General features: G+C 33.5%; 1 protein-coding gene across 1 annotated transcript; it reads right to left on the bottom strand.

The window, feature by feature from the left end:
- Window positions 1-925: 925 nt before the first annotated feature.
- Window positions 926-19,599, bottom strand: LOC123266963 (anaphase-promoting complex subunit 5; the record flags this gene model as incomplete). The annotated part of the gene is given in 6 exon segments (XM_044731413.1): window positions 926-1,319; window positions 1,441-1,830; window positions 6,027-6,329; window positions 6,410-6,539; window positions 19,244-19,357; window positions 19,418-19,599. Coding segments are annotated over 6 exon segments (1,488 nt in total), but the record flags the coding sequence as incomplete, so codon positions are not given.
- Between the last annotated feature and the right edge of the window lie 3,737 nt (window positions 19,600-23,336).

Below are 23,336 nucleotides of genomic sequence, written 5' to 3'. Positions count from 1 at the left end.
ATTAGAAAGAAGTTTGTCCCGCTGTGTTTTCTATCAATCCATAAGTTGATAGAGGGAATTAATCTTGCTGTCCATATTCCAGAAGTTTCATTACGTCATCTGTTGGACCACATTTTGAGGATACGCAATCTTTATCTTGCTTTGACTTCCCTGGTTGAGTCTGTGCCATTTCTTTGTTCAAAGATTTTTTTTCTCTCTCTGGCTAGCAAGTCTATTGGTGGTACGCCTGTAATTACTAGAACAACCGCTTCTGAGACAGTGTGGTATGCGCATGCAACCCGCATTTCTGTTTTCTCGGCAGCCATTTCTAATTTGTAACTTCTTAACCAGTCGCTGACCCGTGTCATAATGGTTTTTATCCGACATCTAGCTTGCTCAACATTTCTTGCTATCACCACTGCAGCGACATCATCTGCAAAGCCAACGAGGTAGGTCTCTTCTGGCATTTTGAATCTCAGGAGTCCATCGTAGCGTGCATTCCATAAGTTTGGACCCGATACTGAGCCTTGGGGGATTCCAGCAGTAATTTATACCACGCATAAGTGTCGTGTCGTAAATAAGGAATTTCTCGTCGAAGAAGGGACGAAAAGGTCACAAGAGTGCGTATCATAACAATGACAAAGAATCATTAATCGTACTATTTGTTGCTAACACAGCAGAGCAAATAGCACCTTCTTATAGTTGTTTTCAATTATAGGCGTCTTGCTGCTTCGATAACTACAAATATTTCAGATATATGGACTATTGGAAGGTCTCAAAATGGTTCGATGATAAGTAAAACTTTCTTCGAATATGTTACTCTAAATACTTTAAATCTTTAAATAGTAAATATTTATGTAACTTAATTCGTTTAAAGAAAACATGAATGAAAAATTTATACGAATGATATAAGGTTATAATTAATATAAATTCGTCGAAGACAAAATTAAAAATGTATTGAAAATATTTATTTAGAACAATGTCACAATTTTTGATTTTATAACATTTTCTCCATTATTTTGTCGATATTCAAAAGCAAATTGATTTCGTTTAGTCTTCATACCCAGCTCGTTATAAATCAGAGAAAGAAAATACGTAGTACTTTTAATTCTACTAAAAGCTTCAATTTTCTGAAAATAGTTTTTAGCTTTCAGAAGATATTCAATCGCATCTTGCAAGATTAATTTACGTTTTTTTGAATTAAGTGAAGCTGTCGCTACTAGACATTGAGCATTTAATGTGAATGCCCATCCTCGATCAAAACAACTACCGTGAGCTAAAATTTGTTCCATGGCTTCATTAATTAAAACTAGTGCTTGATTTGGCATCCCAATCACCAACTATAAAAACAAAAAAATATACTTTTGTGAGACAGAAAATAGAAAAAAAAAATGATCAATTTTAGCTATTATTTAAAGCTGTCAACAGAGTATAAGATTAAAAATAAAAATTTCGTCCTACCTGGAGTGTTGCGAGATTCATTTTAATTACAGCTTCATAATAAGATAAATGATATGTTCGAGCTATTTTCAAAGCTGAATTTAATAATACAAAAGTATTGACGCTAGTAAACTTTTGGTCAGAAACTGCTGATAAGTTTAATATTTTACTCAAAACAATCATCAATTGTATACGATTACTGGCGGTTAGGATTGTATTTTCTTCAGTATTACTCAAAAGTTTTAATCCAGCTACATAATCACCTGTAGCAATTGTAATTTCTGCGAAGCGTAATTTACTTTCAAATGGTAATAAGCTTGACATTTGGTTCGCTATATTTTCCGCTTCACTCCATCTTTCATGTCTCATTATCTTCATAAATTCAAATAATCGTTCACTTGAGATCCATATCTTTAACAGATGACAGTATAAAATTAAACTTTGGTAATTATTTACAAGTGGAGTCAACCCCATTTTGGGCCATAACTAGGTGAAAAATTAACATTTAAAAACTTTTTTTTTTTATTCAGCTTGTTTTTATGGCGCACTTATAATAAAAAATGACGTGAAAGGAAAAAATAATGATTTCGATAGCTTTTTTACCTTCAAAAGTTGGAAAAAATATCGGCTTTCATGTTTTTGGATAAAATTTCTATTTGATCTTTTTTTGATAAATTTTTTTTGAAAAATACATAAAAAAAAAGAACAATTTTAGAAAAAAGTTGATCCATTTGATAATAAAAAAAATAGTATATTACACTACAAGGGAAGAAAGTTGAAATTCCTGCCCTGTGTGATAAGATGCCCGAGGCGAAGCCGAGCACACAGGGCAGGGCTTTCAATTAATAAGAAATAAATAAATTTACGCCTATGAAATGCATTTTGATATATTTTTCATGTATACATATATGTGTAATATATGTAAATATATGAAAAAATTGATGTGGGTACTCAAATGAAAGGTCTCCATAAGTGTAATGTCGGGGTGAGCTTATATCTTTAAAAATGTCAATAGTTCACAAGATCCAAGGTCATTTCTTAATTATGTACCTAGAGATAGACCATTTTACAATGCAGTCTTAATACTTATCATAATAAATTGATTATCGGTGAGAATGATATGAAACTTTGAAAAGGCACAAATTCAAGTCAAGACCATTGCAATGACAATAAATTTCACTCAAAAAACCGATTTTATCATATGACTATCCTGGACACAACAAGATTCATCCGATGAAACTTTTTCATTCATCTTATTATTAATTGTAAGTACACTGTTTAATTAAAATATTATATGCAACGAGACACAAAAATACTGACGTATATATAAAGCAACGATCTACGAGGTTATCGTATAAAATTTTATTAATAAAGTGGTAGGCGATCACTAGATGGCAGCAGCCGGCTGTTTCTGTAGACACGAAAAAATTTTTTGCTCCCGGCGACATAAGTGAGGCGCGTGTAATCCCACCAGGGGAGGGAAATAAGACTTTATTCCTTAAAATTGGAGAGGGAAGTGCGTACTTTCGACTAAGGTATAAAGAAAAAAATTTCCATGGCCACAGATAAGGCAAAATGGGGTTGACCCCACTTATAAATAATTACCTTAACTTTTATAATAAATTTACAACTTAAATTTTATGAGTAAGAAAAATCAAAAATGTTAAAAAACTATAAGAAATAAAAAACAATAAAAAGTAAAAAACTACAACATATTTTTTCAGAACTGAAAGTTCTGTGATATTAAGTCGAAAATTTCATAAATGTATCAAATATATTTAATAATTTATGAAAATAGTTTAATAATTTATAAAAAGACAACGACAGTATTGAACCAAAAATCCGATGATCTACTGCGTGTGATTATCTAACGATAACCACCTCGAAGTCTCAGCCATTTGGACCTTACTCGTTGTTCTAGCTACAATTGAGGTGATATAACAAGAGGCTTGAGGGGTTAGGTGGGTTTCAGAGGTTCAAAAAAAGGGTATTTTTACTATTTTTTTTTTTCAGTATATACAATCATATATTTTATTTAAACAATTCAGCATATCAAAGATACATATTTAGACAGTATTTTGTGAAATTTTTATTTAAAAATTCTGAAAACTCAGCCGTTAAGTACCTCATCTCCCTTGACGTCTCAAGAAAAAAATGCTCTTGCCGTGGACATTATAACTCCCCGGGAAAAAATGATCAGACCTGATCAGACATGAACAGGCATGAGTCTTCAGGCCTGATCAGACATGAAAAATGACCATGCCTGATCAGGCCTGATCAGACATGGTCAGGTCTGAAAGCCCATTGTTACTTTTAATAAATTATTTTGCTCAATTTTATGAATATAGTATTTGATAGAGTCATATGCAATTCTCTATAATAAATAAAAATAAAAAAAAATGATTACATATAATTGTACGGCTGTATCACCAGCAGTCACCCATCCAACTACTGACCACGCTCAATGCTGTTTAACTTTGGTGATATCCGTGCGCCGTGAAGTTCCCGCCTGCTGTGCTGCTATCTTATGTGACAACAATTCTATGAAGTACATAACGTATCGAATAAGTTTATCATAAATATAATATAAAAATTGATTTTATAATATATTTTGATAGTCTTAATTTATTTATCTAACCGAATCTCATTATAACATCACATTTATTTAAATAATAAAATAAGTAATGATTTTAATATTAGGCAAAAGCAGAGCAGAGCAAAACATCCCATAGGAAATGTAACAAATTTTTTATTTCAAAATTATTTAAACGTAATGATAAAAATAATTTTGCACTTTTTGTGATGACCAAAAAAATTTTTTTCGTCAAAGAAAAAATTTTTATCACATCTCTGACTATGCAAGTCTGATCAGATCTACCCGGAAAAAAATGATCAGACCTGACCATGCCTGTTCATGTCTGAATTGTTAAATACGCTCAGGCCTGATCATACCTGTTCATGCCTGTCCATCCCTGTTCATGTCTCAAGCGTTAAATACGCTCAGGCCTGATTATACCTGCAGGTATATTTTATTATTCAATAAATAAAAATAATTTGATAATCATTGAAAACATACCGTAGGGTGAATATAGCTTTTCTAGACATGAACAGGCCTGATCAGACATGAACGGGTCTGATCAGGCCTGAACGTATTTAACGTTTCTGAGATAAACAGACATGAACAGGCCTGAGCGTATTTAACGCTTCAGACATGAACAGGCCTGATCAAACATGGACAGGCCTGGTCAGGCATGGACAGATCTGATCAGGCCTGAGCGTCTTTAACGCTTTAGACATGAACAGGTCTGATCAGACATGGACAGGTCTGGTCAGGCATGGACAGGTCTGATCAGGCCTGAGCGTCTTTAACGCTTCAGACATGAACAGGCCTGATCAAACATGGACAGGTCTGATCAGGCCTGAGCATCTTTAACGCTTCAGACATGAACAGGTCTGATCAGGCATGGACAGGTCTGGTCAGGCATGGACAGGTCTGATCAGGCCTGAGCGTCTTTAACGCTTCAGACATGAACAGGCCTGGACAGGCATGCTCATGACTAACTTCAGGCCTGATCATACATGAACAGGCCTGACCAGGTCTAATTTCAGACCTGATTAGACATGAACAGGCATGAACAGGTCTGATCATTTTTTCCCGGGCCATTATTGGTTCATCTAAAATCAAAGAACTAAACATATTTCGTTAGTACATGGATAAATCTCATTATTGGACGAAGGTTTTTTTTTTTTTTTTCATTACAAATAATTTTTTCGAGCAAATACATGGTGAAAACTTGACCAAAAAATGTGTTTTTTTTTTCAAAGTCTGTCAAAAATTCAAATTTTAATTTTTTTTTCTCCTTCGTCCAATAACGAGATTTATCCATGTACTAACGAAATATGTTTGGTTCTTTGATTTTAGATGAACCAATAAAGAGTTATGATGTCCACGGCAAGAGCATTTTTTTTTTGAGACGTCAAGGGAGATGAGGTACCAACGGCTGAGTTTTCGGAATTTTTAAATAAAAATTTCACAAAATAATGTTTAAATATATATCTTTGATATGCTGAATTGTTTAAATAAAATATATGATTGTATATACTAAAAAAAAAATAGTAAAAATACTCTTTTTTTGAACCTCTGAAACCCACCTAACCCCTTAAGCAGACTTATGAACACTCAAAAAAAAACTTCTCGATCCAAGAGAAATATTTTCGATTCAAAAAAATCATTTAAAAGAGAACCGGTCATCTTGATTCAAGAATGTCTTGTCTGGAAACTCGTTTTCTTAGCAAAGAGAAATTTTATATCTTCAATAACGAGAGCATGATCTTCGAGAGATAAAATCAAATTCTTCATTAAAAAACACAATTCTTTTTAACTAAAAATAATTTTGTTTTCTTTAAAGAATTTTATATTCTTGGTTCAAGAACAAGCATTTATTACGACGAATGTAAAATGAAATGAAAACATGCAATGATTAAGTGGATAACTCAACTGAATTAGGATCATTATTACCGTCACTAAGAAATTTACAAAAAATTTCGACAAAATGAGAATTCTAATTGCGTCATATTTGAAGCTAATCAATAATTATTTAATTTACCTTATTACTTATTAAATTGTTAAATCGTTCTTTAGCATGATTTAATACTACATCCACCAGCTTATATTCACCATTTTCAACTAAAGCATTAATAATATTAGTAACTTCTTGACAAGTTGATTCACCATTAAATAAATTTTGTTTATTATTTTGTGAATTATGAAGTAATAATAATTGTGCACAAATTGTTGACATTTTGGCTTTTCCATAGTATGCCCAAAGCGCCGATTTTTCTGCATATGTCATTGAGATTAAATCAGACATCGAGTGTTTGGAATTCAAAGCATCGGATTTCATAAGTGTCTAAAATAAAAAATCCAAATTTGTTTAGTTTTCTTAATTTTGAATATAAATTTTTTTTTTTTTATATGGTGTATATTTACTTCAAAAACATCAGTAGGGCTATTAGCTTCGAGAGCTGCATGATGCGCAGATGCCATTAATCCTAAACTCGTAGTATGAGTTATCCCAAAAGCGCCAGACTTTCCAATGGAACGTTCAATTAGATGGATCCTATAAAGATTTCAACAATTAGCCACAATTATTAAAGTTTTATCACAATTGCACAAAGTGTCTTAATCTAAAAAATTATTAGGCGCAACACCAATTAGAATCTTCAACAAACTAAGAAGTTTGAATTCCCAGATAACAGTATCTCTTGTAAGTATCCCCGGGAAAAAATGATCAGACCTGACCATGCCTGTTCATGTATGATCAGGTCTAAAATTAGACATGATCATGCCTGTCCATGTCTGCTCACGTCTGAAGCGTCAAATACGCCCAGGCCTGAACAGGCCTATTCATGCCTGTTCATGTCTGAAGAGTTAAATACGCTCATGCCTGATCAGGCCTGTCCATACCTGTCCATGCCTGTTCATGTCTGAAGGGTTAAATACGTTCATGCCTGTTCATGTCTGAAGCGTGAAATACGCTCAGGCCTGTTCATGTTTGAAGCATTAAATATGCTCAGGCCTGTTCATGCCTAGAAAAGTTAGTTAAATTTACCCTACGGTAGGTTTTTAATGATAATCAAAATACTTTTATTTATTGAATAATAAAATATACCGTTTATTGATAATTTACAAATTTATTAATCGAAATTAATGTACATAGACTGAACATATTCAAAAATGTTTTTTTAGCATATTTGGTCCTTAGCATGAATAGGCATGGACAGGTATGATCAGGCCTGAGCGTATTTAACGCTTGAGACATGAACGTACATGGACAGGCATGAACAGGTATGATCAGGCCTGAGCGTATTTAACGCTTCAGACATAAATAGGGATGAACAGACATGGATAGGCATGAACAGGCCTGAGCGTATTTAACATTTCAGACATGAACAGGCATGACCATGTCTAATTTCAGGCCTGATCATACATGAACAGGCATGGTCAGGTCTGATCATTTTTGTGTCAGATCGATCTGCACAAAACACTATACTAGGAATGACGTATTTTTTTACAAGATTCTGACAGGCTTGGCCTGATTAAGAAATCTATTTGAGATGATTAAAAACAATTTGAAACAATTCAAAATGATTTGAGTTGACTAATATATAGACATACTTTGCATGAAATGAATCATTTCAAATTAGATTTCTTAATCAGGATGTGCAAAATAACTTTAACATGAGAATCTTAGAGATAGAGAAATCTTTTGCAGATCCGAATTACGGTAGAGTTACGGTAAAGTACTTTAATTTGCCGTATAAATACGGTAAAACTACGAAAGAATACGGTGGACACCCGAGAAAAGAAGTTTAGATATGCTCAGATCAAATAAGAAATTTATCAGTTATGGACAGGTCTGCATTTTGTTTAGATCTGTTTAGATAAAATTTGATTTGGACAGATCTAGATGGGTATGAACAAAAATAAATTTCCAAAAAATTTAGTAGAAAACAATAGATTACACTATATGTATTCTTAACCGGAAATTAGAAATACTTTGTTTTTGTTTATTTGTTGGTGATATGACGATTAGGGTGTCCGTTATTTCCCGTTGATTTTTTTCTCGCTGCCGCCCCCTGGATTTTTAGTTCTTGACCTAAAAAAAAAATATCTTACATAAATAAGCTCTTAATTACCAAATTAAACCGTGCCCGAATCGAGTTACATTTCCCATTTAAATAACATGGAAATTTGGAACTTTTTGGAATTAATTTTTTTCCTTAAAAAAAAATGCCACTACGATTATGATCGATGCATACTCTGATGGGAAATTGAATGCTTCACAAAAAAGTTCTCTTATAATTTTTCAATCAATAAAATAATTCTTTAAAAGTTATTTGTGGTTTAAGTTGTGTATATAGTTATTATCATAGTTTTTCAGTTTTGCTATGAAGTTTCATGTGTTATAGTCATTTATTTCATCTATAAATGTTTCAAAAATTTTATCAAAAAGATTAATAGTTACAGTAACGTTAACAATGCAATGTATCGAATACATTCTTAATAATATTGCCGCTAATATGTATTTTTTCTGTCTCTAATCACATTTATTTGTTAAGCAATTTTTAGTCGCATTTTTAGAGTGCCGATGAAATCAAATTTTACAAACCAGGTGCATTTTACCATGCACGATAGATGTCAAAAGCAATTTATTCGCTGAAAATATATATTTTTCAAGACATTTTCAAGTTAGATCTTGAAACGCAACAAAATCTTTTGGAGATTTGTTCATTCATTCGTGGATAAAAAATTTAACTTGACTCAAGATCAAGAATCTTGAACCAAGAACACCATTTTGAAGAAAATGATACTCTTGAAAATACTTAAGAAGATACTCAAGAAGAAAAATTCTTAAATCAAGAAAATTTTCTTGAACCAAGAAATATATCTTGACTCGAGAATTTTTCCCCTTGACTTAAGAAATTCTTTTTCTTCAAAATGGTGTTCTTGGTTCAAAACTATTGCTCTTGAGTCAAGTTAAATTTTTTATCAGTTTAGTATTTATTTATGTGTCATTTTGGTTTGTGGCACCTCTTGCAGCATCAGTTCCATACCACGATTTAAATTATATCAAGACTGTGTATCAGTACAAGACGACTGATAAAAAAGTTTCTGAGGCAGTATTGCACAAATTCAAAAACCATCTGTGGTATTTAACTGGTGAAAAAACTGCTTTGGCTTTTTTTGATCCAAATATATCACTTATGCAAGGCATATTTCAAGAAAGTTATGAAATTTTTATTTGAAAGACAATATCTTAATAATTCACAACCAAAATTTCAAATCAATTCATCACACCGTTTTTGAGTAATTAATTTTCGAAATTGCATAATTTACACGAAGAGGTATAGAGATATGGTAAAATTAGTATGAAATCTTCCGTACCACTCGAGTGATGCAAATAATTTTATACTAACTTCACTATGTCTCTATACCTATGTGTGTAAATAATGCAATTTCGAAAATTGATTACTCAAAAACGGTGTGGTGAATTGATCTGAAATTTTGGTGGTGAATTATTAATATATTTATCTTTCGATAAAAAAATTTCATAATATTCTTGAAATATGCCTTGCAGAATCCAACTATCTTGAAGCATTAAAATGTGATGAAAATTTCGATTTTAATTTCCCCTAAACGCTATATAGTTAATTAAGATAATAAAATTATCAATTTACAAAAAAAAAGATATTGATTTTCTTATTAAATAAATTAATTTTCATTAATTGAAATTCGATTAAATTTTTTGTTCGATTCAACATAAATAAAAATTTCCTAGAGATTAACTTTGAGACATGGGCTACCAATAACGATTGTTTGGAAAGATTAGACATCGTTACTAATTTACAATTGTAACGATGTAGCCGAAAGGGCGCTTCGATTAATTCAAGATACATCAACATTTTAACTCATGAAAAAGAACAAAAACAATATTTAGTGCAAATTATTCATAAAAACAAAAATACTTATCATAATGCGACTAAAAATTGCTTAACAAATAAATGTGAATAGAGACAGAAAAAATACATATTAGCGGCAATACTATTAAGAATGTATTCGATACATCGCTTTGTTAACGTTACTGTAACTGTTAATCTTTTTTCTTTATACCTCGGTCGAAAGTACGCATCTTTTGCACCTATTTCGAGGCATAAAGTTAAAGATTCGTGCATTGGTAAAGCTACACATTCGCCCTCTATAACAGCAGGAGCATAAAATGCTTTCGTTACCGCGACTGACATTAGTCATTTGTTACTAACTATGTTTTGTTTACGCTGATCATTTACGATTGATGGTACAATACAACTTGGTTATATTTCTTTCTTTCTTCTACTTACATGAAATATTTCATATAATATAGATAAAGATATAACTGCCGTGAGAGTGAGTAGATCATCCGATGTAACTTATAACCAGGTTGTACTGTACTAAGATTCAGTTTGACAGTGACGTGTGTAAAATGGATCAACTTTATGTAATTAATGAATTATTTAGAAAAATGTACGCAGTAACAACAATTTAATTTGAATTTTATTAATTATTGTTAATTTTAAGATAATATGCTCGTTTTTTTTTTATTTTTAACCGAGAATAATCTTTATCATGGTTGTTGAATTCAAGAAATTTCAGTTTTATTTAATCTAAAAATGTTTCAAAAAAAAAATGTTTGTTAATTATTTTTTATTTGATTTTACATTAAAATTTTTTTATTTAATGCCTGCCCCTCGACCAGCAGCACTCGCTTCGCTCGTGCCGCAAATGTCGGGGGCAAGCATCAATTCTTTTTCGATGCAGTACATTAAATATTTTACGTACTTTCGACCGGCTATAAAGAAAAATAGTATACACTACACGGGCAGAAGTTTGAGAGCTCTGAACTGCGCGCAGTGCAGAAATCTCAAACTTTCTGCCCTAATAGTGTAATATCCTATAGATGAAATTTTAGAAACATTTATAGATGAAATAACTGACTATAACACATGAAACTTCATAGCAAAACTGAAAAACTATGATAATAATTAAATACACAACTTAAGCCACAAATAACTTTTGAAGGATTGATTTTATCAAAAAATTATAAGAGAACTTTTTTGTGAAGCATTCAATTTCCCATCAGAGTATGCATCGATCATAATCGTAGTGGCATTTTTTTCGGAGGAAAAAAATTAATTCCAAAAAGTTCCAAATTCCCATGTTATTTAAATGGGAAATGTAACTCGATTCGGGCACGGTTTAATTTGGTAATTAAGAGCTTATTTATGTAAGATATTTTTTTTTAGGTCAAGAACTAAAAATCCAGGGGGCGGCGAAAAAAAAATCAACTTGGGAAATAACGAACACCCTAATTGACGATACATTATTATTAAAATAAAAATCTGATATTGTTTAGCAAGATCAGTAAACACATCAATTTCAACCGAAGAGGATAATAGTGTAACTGCTAACTTTTTATAACATTCTTTTAAATATCCTTTATGAAATTTTGAACTTCATTATTATTTTAAAAAAATTATAATTTTTAACTTCCCGCTAAGAAAATCGAACATTTTCGAAAAATCGGGAAGTTATTGGTTTTACCCCGTTTTGCAAAAATCGAGGTTTCAACAGATCTCGACGTTTTAAAGCCCTAAGAAGCTTTCCTGACTATTTTCACGATGATGCCCGTACGTCTGTCTGTGCGTGCGTGTGTGTGTGTGTGTGTGCGTGTGTGTGTGTGTCCGTACGTCTGCCTGTGTGTGTGTGTGTGTGTGTGTGTGTGTGTGTGTGTGTATGTGTGTGTGTGTGTAAACCTCTTATAACTTCTGAACGGCTTGACCGATTTGATCGCAGTTGGTGTCATTCGAAAGGTCTTTGCCAAACTTAGATTTCCTGTAAGTTGGAACTGATTCGGACCAGTAGATTCGAAGAGCTCAAAAACGTCATAAGTGCAATTTTAAGTGCCTAGGTATGGAATTAGCGGGAAGTTGCAGGGATGGCCTTCAGGGTCAACCGTTTTTCTAATTTTTTATTCTTGAAATTTTAAAAAAGTCAAATTAAATAGTAAACGAACTTTGCTTTTTTATTTCATTATTAAGAGTGATAGAATTTTATTTATGGCAATTCTGAGTAGTTTTTAACTTGTTTATATGAAAGTCTTTTTTACTCTAAGTGAATAAGAAGAGTGGTTGCTACAATCAGTATTAACAAGAGATTAGAAGTTGACACAATAAAATTTACAGAAAGATTATTTTTATTCCTCGGAGATATTCTGTTTCAAACTTAGCTAATTCGTGATGCCCGATGGACTTTTTAACTAATATTGTTGTACCGCTGTAAGCAGTACCGCCTGGATGCTTCGTGTCATAGACAATGTACCTAAGAAACATGTGATTGAGCAAGAGCTTGTGCACAACCTATGATTGCTAGCGTCTACATCTACGCATGGATCTTGCGTAAGAACGTGTCACAAGGAACCGACTTAAGAATTGTTTATGACTTGTCCATAGTTGTAAGCAAGGAGCTTCTAGTAGACGCTTGCGCATGGCTCGAGAAGGGGCAGAGAGAGATACATCGTTTACTGTGATATGACAAATCAAATGCTTGTGGAAGGTTTCCACAAGATTGGTAGTTTTTATTGAAGCCCTGGAGTACCCAGATATACTACTGAACGCTTACAATGCATGCCTAGCAACTAGCACGTTTCCAACGGCCTGGAAGCGGCAGAGGTTGGTTTTGTTAGACAAAGGTAAAGGTAGCCCTGCAACACCTTCGTCGTTCAGACCACTCTGCATGCTTGACATTGCTGGGAAACTGCTCGAGAATCTCATACAAAAACTAGCCAAAACAAGTGGAACTCACGGGCTTCGCGAACGACGTCGCGGCTACAATAGTAGTAGACAGTGCCGAGGAGGCAGAACTACTTGTTCGGGAAACCATTGACGCCGTCGAAAATTGGCTCGAAAAACATCACCTGAAACTCGCCAAGCAGAAAACCGAGATCGTCGTCTTGACTCGACAAAAGTGGTACCCAAAACCTTTTGTCATCGACATGGGCGGGACAACATTGAAATCTACAAGGATACTGCGTTATTTAGTAGTAGCGATCGACGAGAAGCTGTCTTTCCAAGAACACCTTGAAAACGCTTGCACGAAAGCCAACAAGACAGTATCCAACCTGTCGAGAATGATGGCCAAGACGGTGGGACCACGAACCAGAGAAAGGAGGGTGCTTCTAGAAGTAGTCCACTCGATATTACTCTACGGAGCGGAGATATGGGCAGATATCCTTAAACAGAAGACTTACCGGCGCAAGATAGCGGCAGTGCAACGACGAGGAGCGCTCAGAGTCACATGTGCCTACCGCACAGTTTCAGAAGCAGCCGTATTGGTCATAGCAGGAGCTGCGCCAATCGACAATAGCATTCGAGAGGGCGAAAATCTACGACGCCAAAATAAATGGTGACAACTCTAAGGAGGCAAGAGCGAGGATAAAGACGGAAACGCTACATGAGTGGCAGGACCGATGGACAACCGGGGAAACAGGCAGATGGACGGCACGCTTGATACCGAACATAAACGTCTGGCTTTCTCGGAAGCATGGAGAAACGGACTTCTTTCTGATCCAGCTATTGACGGGACATGGATAGTTTAACGCCTATCTTTTCAAAATGGTTTGCACAGCACGTCAATGTGCAAATACTGCCCAGACAAAATTGACGACGCCGAACACACGTTCTTCGAGTGTGATCGGTGGAACCTCTACAGAAGCAGCACTGAAGAAATTATAGGCACCAGGCTCTCCCCCTCGAGCTTGATGACCTATATGCTCAAACAACAAGAAAACTGGTCAGCTGTCGCAGCCTACGCGCAGCACCTTTTAAAAGAAAAAACCGCAGAAAGGGACCAATAATCAGGGGCAGGCGTCGGGAGGCGCAACACGGCCTGGATTGAAGTAATTCTTACGCGGTTCTGATCCAGTCATCTCCTTACCATCCGCGGGGAAGGAAAGAGGAGTTTTTTTCTAATGAGTAAAAATCCCACAATACCGACCATCATCTTTCAATGATAGCGGTGTCTTTGGAAGATTTTTTTCGCTTCTCTATGAAAAAAAAAAAAAAAAAAAAAACATACCTACAAACATACGGACATAGTGACATCTTCAGGAAAATGGTCGGAATTGCTTTCTAGGACCTCAAAACGTGGAGATCTGATGAAAACTCGATTTTCGAAAATCGGGATGAAACCAATAACTTGCCGATTTTTGAAAATTTTCAATTTTCTTAGCGGGAAGTTAAAAATTTTTTTTGAGGGTGGTTTTTTTGGAATACCTTTTAACCCTTCGTAGGTCGCATAATGAGCGCGGCGCCGCCTTTTTTGCATTTTTTTTTCTCGAAATTCAGTTCATTAATTATTTTGAAAAAAATTAAGTGCATTCTTTTAACCTTTTTGTAAATTGTGACGTTATTAATAAGCATAAAAATATGTACAAAGTAATTCAAAAAAGTAATTTTCGGAACCGGGCGGCGCTATGCCGCCCGGTGCGAGTGAGCCTCCGGAAGATTTTCTAACTGCTCTGTTGCCAAATGTCGTTGCCAAATGTCGTTACCGCCACTATTTCAGTCTGTTTTACTGCATGTGCGGTAGAAAAATAAAGTAACGGTTGAGGTTAGTTTTTAATGTTTATATTATAGCTTATGTGATTTGTTTAAAATAATGTAATAATTACACTCATATTCAATATTATTTATATAAAAACAATAATAAAAATACAATTGATAAGTTAATTATTTTATAATATATCATACTAAAATTAACAGATGTCTGACTTTATATATTACTAATTATTTAAATAAAAAACAAAAAAATTTTCAGATAAACAAATTAAAAAAAAAAAGCAATGAATGCCAATTTTTTTAATTATTTTTTTTTTTTAATAAGAATTAATTATTACATGTGATAAATTTTAATCGAAGATTGAATTTAATTATAATTTTATAATCTGGTCCTAGATGTTAAATTTAATAATGTCACGTGTGATAAAAATAAAAATAATAGAATAAAAATTTTATTATTCAATTAAATTTATGATAAAATATAAAAATATAATTGTATCTAATAATAAAACGTTGAAAAAATATTTTTGTCTCACAAGGAAATACTATTAGTTTACATTTGGCAACAGCACGTACGTTTTAACAGGGCGGCGGAGCGCTCAATGCGACCGACTTAGTTCGGAAAAGACGCGCTACCTACGAAGGGTTAAACGGCCTCACCGATCAATTCCAGAAACTAATCAGCTCTTAACCTTGAAAAACCACGTCGATCGTTGCCAGTCCGGTCAAAATCAGTTGATTCGTTCGTGAGTTATCGTGAACGAAAGAAAACCGAAAAAAGTGTTTTTCGGAATTACCTTGAAATTTCTTCTTCGATCAATTCAAACTTAAAAATTCTTTATGAGGCTTAGAAAACTGCGTCGAATGCCGCCAACTGCGTGAAAATCGGTGGAAAGAGTCTTATTAAAAAAACAAACAAATACATATTTATGACCCAGATTTTACTTTTTGTAATTGAGTATTTTAGTTTATTCATTGTTAATTACTTAAAAATTAATAGAAACAATTATTGTTATTAGTGCGGCGATTATTATTTAATTATTGTATTTATTTAGCTAATAATTTTATGTTATTGTTACCGAAGGTATGATTAAATTAAGAAAATAAGCGTGTGAGAAATTATTACGAAGCCGAGCGAATTAATTGTAAAAGAAATTAAAAGACTGGGAAAATTATTCTAAGTTCCGAACAAGATTTAGTATGGGAAAGTGATGAATGGATATAAAATGAAAGAAATGACGATTATTATTTTGTAAGAAATAAATTAGGTAAGCGAAAATTTTATAAGTCCCGAAGACAATTTAGTATGGAAAAATCAAGGAATGGATATATAATGAAGGAAATTGCGATTAAAATAATAAAGAATTGTGAATTTGACGAAACGAATGGATAGAGAATGAAGAAAATTGCGATTAAAATAATAAAGACTTGAGTTTCGAAAATAAAAACTTAGAATTTGGCGAGACGAATGGATGGAAAATGAAGGAAATTACGATTAAAATAATAAATAATTATTTTTGAATGCTAGTACGAGAACACCGGATAGGTGTCTAAAACGACTCTTCCTTTTCGTTACAAGAGAGTTAGGCAAAAAATGATAAACGCCAAAATTTGGCTCGATAAAGCAAGCAGTTCTTTCTCGGGAGAATTACTCGGGCGAATACTCTTCACCAAGTAATTCCAGAGGATGATACTCTACCTGGAGTCTGATCAAGGCCCAGGTAAGTATCATGAACCGACCGGATGAAAGTGCTTCTCCCCGTACCGAAGCCTTCAGCTGAGGTACGGTAGGTGATCATAAGCCGTGTAGGTGGGGGCGAAGAGGACACTCTCCATTCGCTCTCGGGGTAGAGCTTAGGGCCCAGGGGTGACGGCTAGTCTCCTGGGGAAGCGGGGAATCAGCTTTTGAAGTTTAGTTCGCGATTTTGACGCTCACGGCGAGTGAGAGTATGTGTGAGAAGAGTGTTCTAATATATTGTTTATATTGTTTAATTTGTTTATATTGTTTATATCGTTTATTAACTTGATCAGGCCAATAAAGAGGTTTTTCTTTTTTTTTTCTTTTTTTTCTTTGATTTATTTAAAATAAAGTGTTTTTTTTTATTATTTTGTTATTGATAATGTAATCCCCGTTTATGACCCTGGACTCCGGCGAGCAAATTTCGAGCCGGGGACAAATAAATTATTTTTATTTATATAATTTTTGGAAAACGTGGACGTTACAGATGGCGCCCGAACAGGGACAGGATTAATTTTTGGTAACGGGCCACGTAGTGTAGTTAAAGATGACTTATCGTAAATTCATATTATTGTAAATCTTTTGGAACTTGGGGAACGAGACAAAAAAAAAATCGTTCCAAAACGCGATTAGCCGGGATGTGAATGTGTTGTCGAAAAGAAGTCGTTCAACCGGATGAAGGATGAAACTAGAACCTTGAATCTCTGATGTAAACCAGTACCGAAATCTAAGTGTCCGCAGTGTTCTGAGCAATTCAAAGATGAGACCATGCCCTGGAGGTAGGAGTCACCGTCATCAAGAATTACCAGTCACTGAAATAGCCACGAAGTTGAGGAACTCGTTGAAATCAGAACTTGTAAAAGTCCTGTGTGCCACTATGTGGGCAGGCACCTGAAAAAGTCCTGTGTGCCACTATGTGGGCAGGCACCTGAAAAAGTCCTGTGTGCCACTATGTGGGCAGGCACCTGTAAAAGTCCTGTGTGCCACTATGTGGGCAGGCACCTGAAAAAGTCCTGTGTGCCATTACGTGGGCAGGCACCTGAAGTTGAATCCGAAGCCGAGTATGAGCAGAACTTGAACCACGACGCATCACCGTAGAATGACCGTGAGGAAGATCCATCCGAGGTCCCGATTGTGAACCAGACTCAGCGATGAGGACACCGAAAGAAGATCCGCGTAAAACCGAGTAAAGACCCCAAGTTTCAAAAGATACCAAATTTAAATTCGAGAGTCTGTTTAGTTACATAGTTTACTAGTACCGAGCCTGTTTATTGACCTGAAAACGTGAAAAGAAAATTATTTTTTGTTTGTAAGCTGAATGACATGGCGTGCGAAAGCCATTTATAGCGTTTTTGTCGTTTTCACCACCATGGAGATGTCAAAGACCAACAAGATGTTTACTGAACTTCAGAAAGGGAGAAGAATGGACCAAAAGAAAAGTGGCAAACCAAGTTCACCACTTTTCTTTCCGAAAAAAGGGTATGACCCAGATTTTACTTTTTGTAATTGAGTATTTTAGTTTATTCATTGTTAATTACTTAAAAATTAATAGAAACAATTATTGTTATTAGTGCGGCGATTATTATTTAATTATTGTATTTATTTAGCTAATAATTTTATGTTATTGTTACCGAAGGTATGATTAAATTAAGAAAATAAGCGTGTGAGAAATTATTACGAAGCCGAGCGAATTAATTGTAAAAGAAATTAAAAGACTGGGAAAATTATTCTAAGTTCCGAACAAGATTTAGTATGGGAAAGTGATGAATGGATATAAAATGAAAGAAATGACGATTATTATTTTGTAAGAAATAAATTAGGTAAGCGAAAATTTTATAAGTCCCGAAGACAATTTAGTATGGAAAAATCAAGGAATGGATATATAATGAAGGAAATTGCGATTAAAATAATAAAGAATTGTGAATTTGACGAAACGAATGGATAGAGAATGAAGAAAATTGCGATTAAAATAATAAAGACTTGAGTTTCGAAAATAAAAACTTAGAATTTGGCGAGACGAATGGATGGAAAATGAAGGAAATTACGATTAAAATAATAAATAATTATTTTTGAATGCTAGTACGAGAACACCGGATAGGTGTCTAAAACGACTCTTCCTTTTCGTTACAAGAGAGTTAGGCAAAAAATGATAAACGCCAAAATTTGGCTCGATAAAGCAAGCAGTTCTTTCTCGGGAGAATTACTCGGGCGAATACTCTTCACCAAGTAATTCCAGAGGATGATACTCTACCTGGAGTCTGATCAAGGCCCAGGTAAGTATCATGAACCGACCGGATGAAAGTGCTTCTCCCCGTACCGAAGCCTTCAGCTGAGGTACGGTAGGTGATCATAAGCCGTGTAGGTGGGGGCGAAGAGGACACTCTCCATTCGCTCTCGGGGTAGAGCTTAGGGCCCAGGGGTGACGGCTAGTCTCCTGGGGAAGCGGGGAATCAGCTTTTGAAGTTTAGTTCGCGATTTTGACGCTCACGGCGAGTGAGAGTATGTGTGAGAAGAGTGTTCTAATATATTGTTTATATTGTTTAATTTGTTTATATTGTTTATATCGTTTATTAACTTGATCAGGCCAATAAAGAGGTTTTTCTTTTTTTCTTCGATTTATTTAAAATAAAGTGTTTTGTTTATTATTTTGTTATTGATAATATAATCCCCGTTTATGACCCTGGACTCCGGCGAGCAAATTTCGAGTCGGGGAAAAATAAATTATTATTTTATTTTTATAATTTTTTTGGAAAACGTGGACGTTACATATTGTCTTATTTTTTGTTTTTCTGTTAAATGTTAAATTTAAAAAATTTTTTGAACGTAAATTTAAAAATGTTAACATATATGTATTTTAATTTTTGTAAAACACTGATGTGATACAAATAAAAACCATTCATTTATATATATAAATTTTTTAATGATACATACTTATTTTTACTTATCAAATAATACGTCCAAGCATGTGCTAGTTGTAAACAAACATTATCTCCAGCTTCTTGGGCCATTACAATAGCTTCTTTTAAAGCAGTTTGTGCAACCGTCCTATTGAAATAAGAAATTACCAATTAATTTGAAACCAAACTGACAAAGAAATTAACATACTTATGCTGAAATTGTGCATGTAAAGCAGCCAAGTTTAATGCTGCATAACGAAATATTCGAGATATATCTTCAGATACTGTTCGATTTTCAAGAGGTGCCAATCTGTCGAAACAATGATAAAGACTATCAAGTGCTCCACAGTATTCATTTACTCGTAAGCAATTTAAATAACTTAAGTAATGCTAAAACAAACAGTTATATTGAGTCAGAAAAAAAATGTGTGTAAACAGTTGGAACATACATAATAGGGTGTGCCAAAATGTAACTTCCGTGGAAAACCTTTTAAAATTATAATTTTGAGTTCAACTTTTAACAGCAGCTGTGTTTGGGCATTCCCTAAGATATTTCGGGGTGAGAGGATTCATTTGATTATTTATAGGATTTTTAACAGGAGATTTAATTGGGCACTTCCGGCCAAATTTTAAATTCTCATCGGAAATGCCTAAACTAAGCTTCTGTTAAAAAATTCTATGAAAATCAAATACATCGTCTCACACCAAAATATTTCAGGAAATACCCAAACGCAGCCTCTGTTAAAAGCGTAACTCAAAATTCCAATTTTAAAAGGTTCTCCACGGGAGTTACATTTTGGCAGACCCTAATACATATATTTTCTTAATAAAAAAAAGGGATTCAAAAATTTTCATCATGTTTCAAAATGACTGTTATTATTATCAACAAAGGTCTCGTATCTTTGATCGAAAATACTCTATAATCATAGTTCTAAGATTAAATAAATATTTACAATTCTTTCGAATTTCTAAAATAATCTGAAAAACGGTTGACTCTCTAGACTATCTCTATAACTTTCTACTATTTTTAAATTTACAGAGGTTGAAAATCTGTCTAATAAAAATCTGGAAAACGGTCGACCCCAAAGGCCATCCCTGCAACTTTCCGCTAATTCCATAAATAAGCTCTCAAAATGGCAATTATGACGTTTTTGAGCTCTTCGAGCTAGTTCTACGCAGTTTTTCAGAATCTATAATATACTTTTAAACACAAACTGATCGAACCAAAAATATTAGAGAAATTTTAAAAATTCACTTTTTCCGATTTTTTTCGACAACGATAACTCACGAACTAATCAACCGATTTTCACGTTCTTGGTGGCGATCGACGTAATTTTTTGAGCTCTAATAATTATTTTATATCATCAAAAACGTTCCAAAAAGAAATGTCGAAGTTATGTGAAAAAAACACTTTTTTCGAAATTTTTCGTTTTCGATAACTCTCGAACGAATCAACCGATTTTGACGGGACTGGTGGCAATCGACGTAGTTTTTTGAACTTAAGAGCTGATCAGTCTTAAGAATCGTTCGATGAAGCTGTTTAGAAGTTATTCCAAAAAAACGATTTTTTGAAAATTTTATTTTTGAGATTTCTTAAAATCTAGCGAACCGGATCGATTCAAATTTTTACGAAATTTAATGGCAATGATACTCTTTGGATTGCCACCTATTTCGATCTGATCGGCCAAGCCGTTCAAAAGTTATAAGAGGTTTACATACATACATACATACATACACACACACACACACACACACACACACACACACACACACACACACACAGCCGCACGGACACCATCGCGGGAATAGTCACGGAAGCTTCCTGTGACCTTAAAACGTCGAGATCTGATGAAAACTTGATTTTCGCAAAACGGGGTAAAACCAATACCCTTAGCGGGAAGTTGAAAAGTTATTAAGGGGTTAGGTGGGTTTCAGAGGTTTAAAACAAGGGTATTTTTACTATTTTTTAACTTCCCGCTAAGAAAATCGAAGATTTTTAAAAATCGGGAAGTTATTGTTTTAATCCCGTTTTGCAAAAATCGAGTTTTCATCAGATCTCGACATTTTAAGGTCACAGAAAGCTTCCCTAGCTATCCCCGCGATGGTGTTGTGTGTATGTAATAATTACCGTAACTCCTATTCTTTCCCGCTTCACAGCATTACTTATATTTGTAAAAATGATTGCCGTAAGATGGACGGTGTGGCTTAATGTATATAGAATAAGCGAAAGGAAATTTAGTATAGACCGGATAGCTCAAATGGTAGAGTAGCCGACATGTCTTTGGAAGGTTCTGGGTTCGAATCCCAGTCCGAGCTATCTAATAATTTTTTCTCGCATATTCTATAAACTCACATTAAGATGATCCTCTCCACATTCCTTTCTCAATCCTTTCCTACCAATATCCTGTTACGTGAATGTGGAACGCTTCACGTAATAATTACCGTAACTTCTATTCTTTCCCGCTTCACAGCATTACTTATATTTATATTAGGGTGGGCCAAAAAAAACTTTTAATTTTTTTTTCTTTAGCTACCGCGAAAATATCGTCCAAGATGACGAAAAAAAAATTCTGGTAAAGTTTGAGCTCTTAATATCAATATCTAGAGGTGTCACATGGTGATTTTTGATTTCTCATTTAAATAACACGGGATTTTTTTTTTTTTTTTTGAATTTTGATGTATCTCAATGAGTTATTGTTTGGTAAAAATAAATAGATATTTTTGTAGTTAATTGAACGGCCTACAAAAAAGGTCTAATATAATTTTTCGCTTAGTCAACTCGGTTAAAAGTTATTCGCAGTTAAAATTCAACTTAAAATAATATACGATGACTTTCACAATTTTTTATACTTTTTAACAATAAAACGGCTTAAAATCATAGAACAACATATTTTTCATGATTTTTCTCGTTTTTACTTCCCAAATTTATTGAGAAAAACTTATGTTATATGATAACCTACTCCCAATACGGATTGCGGGGGTGGGTGTTAACAATGAAAATTTTAAATTTACTAGCTATAGTTCCTATAGACTTAATTTGGTAGTAGTCTTTTATTGGTCATGTAGAGATCATCTCAATACGGATTTCAATAAATTCTACTTCCTTTTCTATGTACAGAAATAAAATTTGATAGAATCTCAAGACAAACAGGAAATTCCAGAAATGGCCTCCAGGGTCAACCGATTTGAATATTTTTTTTTCTTAATAATTAGATATCAGCTAAAAACAAATTTCGCGATAATTGACTTCATATGCTGACTGTGTCAGAGATGGGTAGAATAGAAAAAATGTTGTTGTTTATGAACTAGGACTTTTTGAGACATGAAATTTAAGATAAGTCTATTGGGTTTCAATGAAATTTTCTAAAAATTTCCTAACAAAAATCGTCTCTCTGGCAGCAGGGTAAAAGTCATAGTAAAGTTTTCAAAACTTAATATTAATGATAGTTATTCAGTCAACGGACTAAGAATTTTACATACATGCATGAAAATAACATGTTATTTTTGCTGATCACATAACCGATAAATTTTTCTTATTGCGAGATCGCGGGTTTGTAACAGATAAAAATGAATGCATTTTCCAAACATTTGATATATAAAAAATAAATTTGGCTAATTATTTAAATAGAATTTGTAAAAAACATGTTAAATTTATTATGTTAAATTTATTTTATATAGAAAATTGATGTCACTGAAAAAATTTTGAATAACAGAAAAATTCTTCACATTTGAAGCTAGATAAATTTCAACTTCACTTATGAGACTTACAATGACTTTAACTAAAACTTTCAACACTCCGTTTGGAATCTGTGCAAATCAAAACAATACTCCAATTAAATTTCAAGTCTAGATCTAAAAATGCAATTCAAATTTCTAGGATTTCCACTTATAAATTTTCATGATATATTTATTAAATAACATATTGAGTTCTATGTAGATCAATATATTTCAATCCTTGTAAAATAAATAAATAAATTAATAAAAATTACACCGTCAAATTGAAAAATGATTTATTTATAGTCATCTTTCAGTGAGAAATCAAAATTAATTTTCTAAATGCCATGAAGTGAGTATTAATCGCGAGTAAACTCCACAATAACACTACCAAAAACTCTGAAAAACACCAG

Source organism: Cotesia glomerata, linkage group LG6 (assembly GCF_020080835.1).
Source record: "Cotesia glomerata isolate CgM1 linkage group LG6, MPM_Cglom_v2.3, whole genome shotgun sequence".
In the NCBI taxonomy this organism is placed as follows: domain Eukaryota; kingdom Metazoa; phylum Arthropoda; class Insecta; order Hymenoptera; family Braconidae; genus Cotesia; species Cotesia glomerata.
The sequence above is the reverse complement of the archived record's forward strand: the minus strand, read 5'-3'. Positions and strand labels throughout refer to the sequence as shown.